The 11,057-nt window shown below is 38.9% G+C and overlaps 1 protein-coding gene across 1 annotated transcript; it reads right to left on the reverse strand.

Annotated features, from left to right (window-relative positions):
- Nucleotides 1-3,285: 3,285 nt before the first annotated feature.
- Nucleotides 3,286-9,467, reverse strand: LOC140854072 (ATP-dependent RNA helicase-like protein DB10). The gene is made up of 8 exons (XM_073249450.1): nucleotides 8,646-9,467; nucleotides 8,045-8,230; nucleotides 7,369-7,437; nucleotides 6,436-6,705; nucleotides 5,596-5,946; nucleotides 5,197-5,474; nucleotides 4,528-4,920; nucleotides 3,286-4,132 (listed from the first exon to the last, which is right to left on the reverse strand). Exons 1-8 carry the CDS (start codon nucleotides 8,928-8,930, stop codon nucleotides 3,592-3,594), a joined length of 2,373 nt encoding a protein of 790 aa, XP_073105551.1. The 5' UTR covers nucleotides 8,931-9,467; the 3' UTR covers nucleotides 3,286-3,591.
- Between the last annotated feature and the right edge of the window lie 1,590 nt (nucleotides 9,468-11,057).

Genomic DNA, 11,057 nt, shown 5'->3' on the forward strand with positions numbered 1-11,057 from the left:
ACCATTGTTCGCATCTTTTGCAGTGGCACTCAAGAGGCATCCTTGGTACTTATGTTTGATGTGGATGCTATCCATAAAAATTATAGGCCTACATCCAGCATGAAATCCCATGATACACGCTCCAAGGCTGATGAAAACATGATGGAATCTTTTTGTATCATCAAAAATCTCATAGTTTGCGATGGTGCCTAGGTTCGCTAATTTGAGAGCTCTACAATAAGGCTCAAGCTTATCATACGATAGATGATCGAGACCATGAATCTTACACATGGTCATTTCCTTTTCGTGCCATGCTTGATAGTACTTGAGCAACACGTCATAATTTTCATGGATATCGGCTACAATTTTGATAGGCCGGTAGCGAGGCATAGATCTTAATTTTGTCTTAACTTTCTAAGCAACCCAAGAAGATGTGACCTTAGGATGACTTCTAGTGCCAAGACCATTGTCACATATATGCGTGAGGTTACTTCTTAATGGAGAATGTCCCCTCTCTTTTCGATTCAGTAGCATAGACACGCCAAGGGTAAGGTTTCATTAGGCACTTAATTATAATCTTCATAGAATCATTCTTCTTGAAGATATAGTCACGATTGTGTGTAATGCAATAATCTTTAATAATTGCCCTAAAGTATTGAGCATTGCGAAACTGCTAATGCTCTCCTTTGATCAACTCCCTCCATGTAATTATTATCTCGATATCAATGGCATTATCATTGAGATCATCTAAATTGTCATAATCCTCATGTCCAATTGGTGCCAACCTACCGAAAAAATAATAGAATAACAATTGTGAGTACCACTTGTGCTCCTTCTTAGCATTCTAAAACAATTTACATCTTTTTAATCAAGAGGATTACAAAAAGTTCATAATAGATTTGTAGTATAGAAAGAGCTACTGCAGTATCAAAAGTAACTAATGTAGTATGAAAAAAGCAAATTGGAGTATCAGAAGTAAATAATGTAGTACCAAAAAGGTACATCATAGTATCAAAAGCGACTAATGCATAATTAACAGAGATAATGCAGTACAGTTACTTAACTAAGAAATATATAAATCGGCTTGCGTGGTGTCAGAATCATGTAATGTAGTATAATAAACAAATAATCCGGTATAAAATTCTATTTCAAATGTATAGAGATTAACTTTCTTAGTAGTAGTATAGAGATTGACTTTTTTAGTATCTGAAAAGGCTAAATCAGTATGAAATACAGACAATCGGCTTGCGTGGTGTCAGAATCATGTAATGTAGTATAATAAACAAATAATCCGGTATAAAATTCTATTTCAAATGTATAGAGATTGACTTTCTTAGTAGTAGTATAGAGATTGACTTTTTTAGTATCTGAAAAGGCTAAATCAGTATGAAATACAGACAGCATGGTATAATTTTGCATTCTAAATCTTGTAAATAAAAGAGTCTTCTCAGTATCCAATGAATCAACTAGATATACTTCACATTTCTTGTCCAGTATATTTTTGTCACAATGACGTATGATTTCATATTTCTGCTCTATGGATAATTTATACTACAATACCATATGATGTAACAAGAAACCACAATATAAAAGGGCTGGTGGGAGTACCTTGATGTGCCTATCCCTCGATCCTCTCTAGCATCCTCTCTCAACCGGACCTTACTCTCTAAAACCATATCGATGACTTCCTTCTTCATTACGTAATGGATATGACACATGCTAGCCACATTGCTATCCTAAATTAAACTCACTAACATCCTTGTGAAAAGTATAAGGTACTTCACGATGACATTTTCAGATGTTATATGGCTCCATCTGTGCGAGAGGATGCTGTAGATGTCCGAGAACTTCATCAATTTATTTATGCCAAAGACATGACAAATAGTGTTGTATTTGTAAATGACGGAGAGTTCAACATCCACACTTGTGTTAACGACAGAAGATGAAGCCATTGGAGTTCAGGGCACGGGCGTTGAGGGTCGGTCAAGGATCTTTGGGATTTAAGACTGTAGCTTGGGATCCTCATGGTGTAGATGTTGGGGGCTGTGGAGAGAGTCATCGTGGGAGGAGAGCTTTGGTTGAAGCTATGGCACAGTCGGACTGTGGGAGAGGGGCAAGAGAACAAAATGTAGAGTAAAGAAGAGAGAGGGACGAGTAGAGAAGAGAGTGGAGCAAGAGCACAAACTGAGTAGAGAAAAGATGAGGGCAAGAGCACAACTACCTCCTCCTTTTGGTGGGAAAAAGACGAAGAGGGGTAAAAACTGTGAAGTAGAGAAGGAAAGGAGACTTTTAACGGGAAGAGCATGACTGGACGGAGAGAGAGAAGAAACTAAAATATACACTGTTACCCATAGAAAAGGTATAAGAGTAATTATATTTTTATGGATAGACTCTTTTAACTTATATTTCTAATAGCTAGTAGCTTTTACTTAAAAGTCAAATAGAGAGCTCCTTTTAACTTTAAAGTAAAATAAAAAAAAATTCTCTAATCCCCCTATTAATTATATTATTATATTATTATATTATAATATATCTTAATATATTAATGTATAAATATTATAAGATATTATAATAATATCTTTTATTAATATAACATAATATATAATATAATATTATTATATATAATAATATATTATATTATATTATATAAATATAATATTGTATTATATTAATATCCTGTATTAATATAATATAATAATTTATTAGCATATTATCATATAATATTATATATCATATTAATGTATTATAATATATATTATATAAATATTATTCTATATAACAATATATTAATTATATTGTTATACTATTATATTATAATATATTATAATATATTAATATTATAATATATTATACTAATATTTTTTATTAATATAACATAGTATATAATATAATATTATTATATATAATATATTATATTATATTATTAAAATAATATATTATATTTTATTATAATAATTTATTATAATATCATAATATAATATTATAATATATTATATTAAAATATAATATATTATAATAATTATATCGTCATCATTATTATAAAATTAAAAAAATATCTTCAAAATTTGATTTTATATTATCGATAGTTTTGATTGTTATACTAAACATGTCAATCAAAATTTTTAATAATTTTATTATATCACTGTCAAATACAACAATCTATAATCAATATATATCTATTTTTATTAATAATTTAATGATAATAATTTACCTTAAAAACAACCCAAATTACCCTTCACGATTGCATCCACCAAGCGCAACCTAATCGTTAATACCTATATCTACATTCCCATCCGCAACAAAATATAAATATAAAAATATGGATAAAGCAGCACCCAATCGATATCCGGTTTTCAATCCTTTCCCAAATACCGGATAAACAAAAGCATGCAGTGCTTCCAAAAATTATAAGCACCATATCGTTATATCAAGGTTTCCCATCAGACAGCAACGAGAAAGTATCAGGCTTATAGCACTAGCCGGCCCCCATTATAACATACACCCAGCACATCAAAATGGAATCGAACGATATCTTGCCACAGCCAAAAAGCAGCTGGTAGACGAGGCTCCTAAACCAGAATACCATCATTTAGGTTCCTGGGGCCTCCTTCCTTAGGCATCCGTGACCAACACCAAGGGAACGATGCCATCCTCGTTCGCTTGAATGATACCCTCTTCCTCCTCTTCTCCATTGTCAAGTCGATGTCCTTTTGGCTCCCCAGAATGGCAATGTCTTTCCCATACAGCATCTGTATGCTCGTCCAGCGATAGAGGTCTCTCCTTCTGCAGGCTAGGAGAGTGATCAAGTTGAGCCTCCCTCATGTCCTTGTTGTGTTCCGGCAATCCCAGCTGCTGCTGTTGAAAGTATGGTGTCGGCGAATGAACACGATCGCTAGTGCTATAGTTGGTCATTGGAGGCTCCTTCCTTGGCGGCGGTGACTGCCTATGCACTAGGCTGGCTGTGCTGAGGCCACGGCTGCAACTGCGACTACGACTCCTACTCCGACTGCAACCTCGATTCCAGCTTCTACCGCGGCTATCATCGCATCCTCCAGTTCCCCTGGGGGGGCTCGGGCTAATACTCCGGCGGCTCTGGGCTCTACCTCCCCCTGACCCTCTATCACGTCGATCGTCTTGACCACCATAGCCATACCTGCCAAAAAGACCAACATGTCACGTGCTCATCAAAGGTACATGTATAAATCAATAAGATCTTCCTTTGAATGCTCCCAATGTGCGATGATCCCACAAGGCTAAAGACAGATCACAGGTGCCAAGTTGAAAAGGACCTTTTAACCACGATGGTCTATAGAGTTTGCCATTTGAGAGCAGCCCATTTTTACACGCTATGTAGTTTGATAAAAGAGTCAACTTAGTGAATGAACAAAGTCTTACCAAGGTGCACAGATCTCGCACAATTAAGTTCAATAAATAATTATTGATCTAAATATAATGAATAACTTGGTAGTTTACTAAACTATTTGTCCAATATTTATCAATATAACAGATTGATCATATAATGGAAAACAGAGAATTGGCCATAAGCACCTGTCATGTGAGGACCCATGATCCCCATTTCCACCACCATCACCACCACCATGGAAACTTTCTGACCAACCTGAAGACAGTGGCAAGCCCCAACCATTTTTCCCACCATAGCTGGAACCAGCAAGTCCACCATGGGAACGGCCGCCATCACGAGCACCAGAACCCCAACGGCGAGACTTGCCACCATATCCACCACGTGACACCATATCCAGTAACTCTGAAGGAACATGCTGGCCAGCACCCTCCAGCACTTTGACAAGATCTGACGCATATTTCGAATCCTGGTCGCAGAAAAATGTGTAGGCCACTCCACTAGCACCTGCCCTACCTGTTCTCCCAATCCTGTGAACATAGTCTTCAACTCCTGTTGGGAAGTCGTAATTGATCACGACCCTGTAGCAGTTGGAATTAAGAGGTTGTTGAAAAGTTAGCATGATATACTCTCAAATCTGGAATTTGAGTAGCTAATAGATGGCCCCACAAGTAAAATAAGATAAGTTATGTTCAGAGATTCGCATTCCTTCTCAGCAAAAATAGACAAAAATAGTGAAGATATAGAAATGAGGATGCATTATCAAACAATAGAAATTATTTTACTCCTATTCTCTCCATCAAATACTCAGCAATCTAAGGCATGAAACCAATGGATAGAAGACAATTTGATCCAACCTGATGTCCTTAATGTCCAATCCACGAGCAGCAACATCAGTAGCCACGAGTATGGGAGACTTTCCCATCCGAAATTGGCTCAAGACCCAGTCTCTCTCAACCTGAGACTTGTCACCATGAATAGCAGCAGCACCAAACTGACGAGTAAGGTTCCTAGCAAGCTGATCACACATCCTCTTTGTAGAACAGAATATTATAATTCTGGAGCCTGGTTCTTGTGATCGCAAGATCTGCTCAAGCCGTCTACTTTTCTCCATAGGTGTAATTACTTCCACATACTGCAGAAGACACAACAAAACTGGAATATTAATATTCTAATCGAGTGCAAACTAATGAGATAATTGGGGTAACATATATTGGTGAAAATCATGACATGATAATCAAAATAACCATCCGCACCTGGATGATAGATTTATTTGCAACTAATTCATCAATGTTACCAATGTTGACCTGAACAGAATTAACCAGTAAATCTGCAGCTATTTTCCGAACTTCTTTTGGCCATGTAGCAGTGAACATTAGAGTCTGGCGACGTGCTGGAATCTCTTTTACAATTTTCCGTATCTGTGGCTCAAAACCCATGTCTAGCATACGGTCAGCCTCATCGAGAACCAAATATGAAACTTGATGGAGACTCACTCTTCTCATCTCCAGAATGTCATTCAACCTTCCAGGTGTAGCAACTACAACATCTGCTCCTCGGTCCAAATCTCTCAGCTGAGGACCTTTTGAAGCACCTCCATATAAACACTTAAAACCACATCACCATGAAGAGAAAGTGTCAACAACAGAATATGATAAAATACAAATAAAACGATACATGATTCAATATCAGCAAATGCACAAGTTTGTTAAAAACCAAAAAATGATGGAATGGCTTTGCTAGCAGGCTTAAATATGTAATTTGAAGGAAAATAGTCATCTGTTTCTAAGCTAATGAGGACTGCTATCCCCCTCCCCCTTCACTTTCTACCAAGATGGATCAGACAGATATTGTAATGCCCATAAGCATCATCTATATATGGTTCTTTAGGAAAAGATAATGTTTAAGCTGGATAAAGCAGGATACTCTAGAAGTTCAAAGTGTCCATAAGCTGATGACACTGCCTACAATCTTGAACTTGTGAGAGTAAAGTATCACATGATATTCTTGTAAAGCATGGTTCACAGCACATGATCCATGCACCAAAATGATCAATTTAAAAATTTCATAAGATCAATTGATAAGAGGAAACAAACCACGCATGATATTCTTGATGATCTACCAAACTTCACAGCTTCATCTTGTATCTGCGTTGCCAGCTCCCTTGTTGGTGACAGAACCAACACTGTCGGGCCCATCTTAGAATCATTATGGAGGTGCTTGAGATGAATGAACCCTGGAATAAGATATCCTAATGTTTTTCCTGATCCAGTTTTTGCAATGGCAACGATGTCCCGACTGTTTAAAGCAATTGGCCATGACTGAGCCTGGATTGGTGTAGGTGCTGAGAATCCTGCACGGTGTACCTAGAAAACAAAAACCCATGATGCACCATAAGAACATTGCCTTAAGTAATATCTTCTGTTTCTTTTCTTTACTTTTCATATTGTTTCCGAATTAAACTGGAGGATTCAGCCAATCCAGAACCGCATTGTCTAAAATAGAGGCTGCTTGCAGATGCAAGCTGGAGCAGTAGAAAGAGCCCTCTTTTTGTTCGGTGTAGCAGACTGGACCAAATCACCAGCAGCAGGTGACAGGAAAGCCCTTCTAAAGATAAGTCCACCATGGAGGATGCCCCAACTGAATGAAAGCCTCCCCAAAGAGGGCTGCCAATGCAGCATTGCATACAACATTAGCTCCCCCCTGGAGCAAATTGGTCCACCGTGAAGGGCGTCAAACAACATGAAAGCTTCCCCACAGAGGGTGGCCCAACGCCTCACAGCGTACGACATTAGCTCCTAGGAGCGAATATCGCACCTGCGACAGAAAGTACAGAATGGAAAGAAAATTAAATACAGATAGAACTGAAACTCATAATTGAACCTCCAGCAAATGGAAACTTAGAATTCAAAACACTAATATCCAAAATTTAGCAAACTTACACAGGCTCGAGACATCATAATGCAAAGAGGGTTAAAAAATATATAAAGAGACCTCGAGAGTGGTGGGGGGTGGGGGGTTTAATATACCTCTCTGAGAATTTCTGAGGGAAAACCTGTGGACTCAAATGACGTGAATGGAACTGGGACATCATCTCCCTGAAATAAAGTTTAGCAAAAAAAAAGATAATAGTTCTAAACAAAATTATGGTATTATAGTGATTCTTTGCTGAGAAACAAAAAATAAAGATGAAAAATGCACAAGAAAAAATTTACAAGACAAAGAACTGCAACTAAAATTGTGACAATCAGATAAACATAAGGATTGCGTATTCACCCATCACTGTGCTAGAAGCTTGATTATCTAGCTTTTCCCAAGCACAACTTCATGGCTTTTACTTATTCGACAAACACATTGAAGTCAAAACTACTAAGTGCAAAATCTTTACTAGAAAGCAGTTTTCCATTAAAATCTATTAAAGGACTTTCTAAAGCAACGTCACCCACACCCAATACCATGCTGTGGAAGGATTCAACTAATTCCGGGTTGTTTATGCGCCCACTTAGATGAAGAGGGGGAAAAAAGGTATCAAATCCTTAATAACTGGAAACGTATAAATTGGAGGGTCAATAGAAAAGACGATGCAATACAACCAAAACATAAAATAGCAAATCACTACTCATTCACGATGAAGTTCTGTGCGATTCAGTAATGTTGAGGAAAGAGAAAAGGCTGAGTAATGAGTAAATGGCCAGGGATCCATACAGTGACAGTTATTTCATGCTGACGGCGATAGGCTTCTGCGGATGAACCGCCTCGTCCTTCCAGTAGTCCATGTCCTCGTGCAGCTGCCCTTGAACTTTGTGCATTGTGCCCATGACTAGATGATCCATGTCCAACTTGGGCCAAGCCATTCAGTGAAGGAGAGTGGCCACCTCTAGCATCAGGATACTGACAGTGGAACACTTTTATCATCAGTCAATAAGAATAGATTTTTCATATATTTTACTGGCTACGATACTTGCATGAAAAGACAGGCCATAATAATAGTATTAGCAATTTCAAGCAATCTCAGCATGCATGGATTTCCGTTTGCTCTTTTACAGGAATAACTGCATTGCATCATCATATGGTTTTCCGCTTCCCTCAGAAAACAACTGATTACGGGGACAAGACAGCATGCCACATAGGAAGTGGCTACGACAACCTCGCCGACCTAGGATGCATCGGTGCACCATTAATTTTTATTTTAGTCTTTCCAACAGAAAGAAATATTCCGCTTGCTGAATTCCTCCAATTCATCTGAAATACCATATAAACAAGCGAGATCGATCGAATCAATTGGGAATGGCGCTAGAGGAAATACCTGATCGTCTCGTGACCCTTCATACTCGTGAGAGCCGCGGTGGCCAGAAGAAGAGGGCGGCTGCTGCTGCTGCTGGTGGAAGGAGGAACCAAGGGTTTCTGGGGAAGAGGGTGGGAATGACTCCGCTAGGGGCCGCTCGTACTGGGTGATGTTGGTCTTGGGATTCCAGAAATAGAGGTAGCCCGTGTTCCCATCGATCAGGCCTCTCCAAGGCTTAGGCAGCGTGGGGTCCTCGGGCGCATAGCGCGGGCCTTTGGAGGACGACCTGGACGCCGCTGCAGTCATGTCTAAGATGGGGGATGAGAGTCTGACGAAAAAACTTGCAAGAAGCTTCCTCCGCTCTCTAACAACACCGATAAAGGAACCAAAGGACAAGATCCAAAGAAGCTGGATCCGATCGAAAGATCGCCGATCCGTTTCACGGGCAAGAGTATACAAGGGGACCCTATCGAGATCGGGTGACGGGAAACCCTAGTTAGCGAGAGGGAAGGGAGGGGGCGCCGCCTGGAGACCCGAGGAAGCCCTCTAGGGAAACGAGGAAGAAGACCGGAGAGGGAACCGGGAAAGGAACCTAGGGATTTCCCGATCAGATCAGATGGAGAACTCAAAACCCTAGGAGCGCGGGGGTGGGGGGAGGAACGGATGTGATTGGATTATGGTAATGAAATGGATTGCGAGTGCGTGGGATAACTTCCCCTTCGATCGGCTTCTCTCTCGTTCCGCCCCTACAATGCTCGATCGCTCTCTTCCCCCGACCCCTCTCTCTCTCTCTCTCCTCTCTCCCCTCTCCTCTCTGATCAGGGAAGAAATGAGCGGCCCCGAGGAATAGAAGGTGCGTTCGGCCATTTATATATATTTTTTTATTATCGGGCACGAATTCGTACTGTCACTATGGGCCGGGCTTCATCGGCCATCATGCTTAGATTTTTCTTTTGTTTCTTTTGCGTACGAGGATTTTGAATAAAAAAAATCCAATCATTAATCAGGCTCGATTAATATTTTTAGTACTGAGATATTAATATCTCAGCTAATATAGTAAAAACAAGATTACTAATTATATTTAAAAATTAATTTTCAGATTTATTAATTAAAAATTTAGTTAAAATAATAAAAAGTTAAAAATATTGGCTGGTGTAGATGCGTTGCATTAGCTGATATCCAGATTTTATCCATTTATATCAACCAAAATAATAGGGCCAAGATTTTCATATTTGTCATATCATGGGATGGTGCATTGGTGCTTCATAGCGAAATTAATGGGGATTTTGGCCAAGAGGAAATCCTCGCATTCTAAAGCCATGGGGACTTTCTTGGCATCCATCTAATCATTTTTTTTTCTTTTTTCGAGAAAAATACAGGAGTCCCAAAAGGACCAAAGGGGACTTTTTTCTGGACCAAGACATGTTTTCAAAAAAATGTAGTAACGGGATGTCTACCGTGAGATTTGTACGATCCAATTGCATGGCGTGTTATCCACCGTAAAATTTGTACGATCTAATTGCATCTGGTGCATGCAATACGGAGGCCATGTCAAGATGCCCCGCGGGACATCTTTGCTATGTTTTATAATTTTTTTGTTTTTTTCTCTGGCAGGCATTGGCAAACCCACATCAAATTTCAGACGGACTCAAGCTTTTCAAATGATTGTTGGAGAAAAATCTTCATTTTTAAAAAATTGCTTGGATATAAATGTAGTAACAGGATCTCTACCACTACAGCAGCAAAAACTCTCGGGAGGCCTGAGATCCAACGGTCAATGCGTTCTTGTCTTCGTAAACATGTCCTCCACGTTCGTATCTAAAAAATAAATAAATGTAAAAGTTTACATGAATTAAAATGGAGGATATTTGTTAATCTTATTATAAATAAAATGAGCTGGTGAGATCACGACTGTATATCAAGTCTTTTTGAAAAAATTCTAAACTCTATACTCTAAACCCTACCCTGTATTTCACCGATTTTTGATTGCATCCTCTCCACCGTACATATGCTCCGAGATTTATCCCGATTCACTTGCACCTGCATGGAATAATTCCTTCTAAGGTCTGTCAACGATGTCTGTCAACGATGAGCATGGGGCCCGAAACAGTATTGCATCTATTAAAGTGCAACAAGACCGTGCGTGCACTTGAGCGGAGAGAGCAGGCGATATTTGAAAAGATCAGTTTATTTCTTTTATTTGATTACATAAGAGTGGCAAGTGTAATTTGCAATTGCATAATTCACAATTAGATAAGGGAGGCACCTTGTCTTATTTTTTCACCTTATCAACAGTTGGATCATACCTCACATAGCTCTCAAAGCTCTCCGAACTTTTTCTTCATCTTTGTACACAAATCTGATCCTCACATAGCTTTCAAAGCACTCCAAACTCTCTCTTTCTTCGATCAAATCAGATCTCCTAGTGGCTAT

This window comes from Elaeis guineensis, chromosome 15, assembly GCF_000442705.2.
Source record: "Elaeis guineensis isolate ETL-2024a chromosome 15, EG11, whole genome shotgun sequence".
Lineage (NCBI taxonomy): Eukaryota > Viridiplantae > Streptophyta > Magnoliopsida > Arecales > Arecaceae > Elaeis > Elaeis guineensis.

What these genes read in the sequence shown, in the direction of transcription:
- LOC140854072 (XM_073249450.1), bottom strand. Translation starts at nt 8,930, where the DNA reads ATGACTGCAGCGGCGTCCAGGTCGTCCTCCAAAGGCCCGCGCTATGCG. An exon ending in CCTCAGAAATTCTCAGAGAG is followed by an intron (nt 6,706 to 7,368) that starts GTATATTAAACC and finishes TTTGTTTTCTAG; the next exon opens with GTACACCGTGCAGGATTCTC. An exon ending in CATGGGTCCTCACATGACAG is followed by an intron (nt 4,133 to 4,527) that starts GTGCTTATGGCC and finishes TCTTTTTGGCAG; the next exon opens with GTATGGCTATGGTGGTCAAG.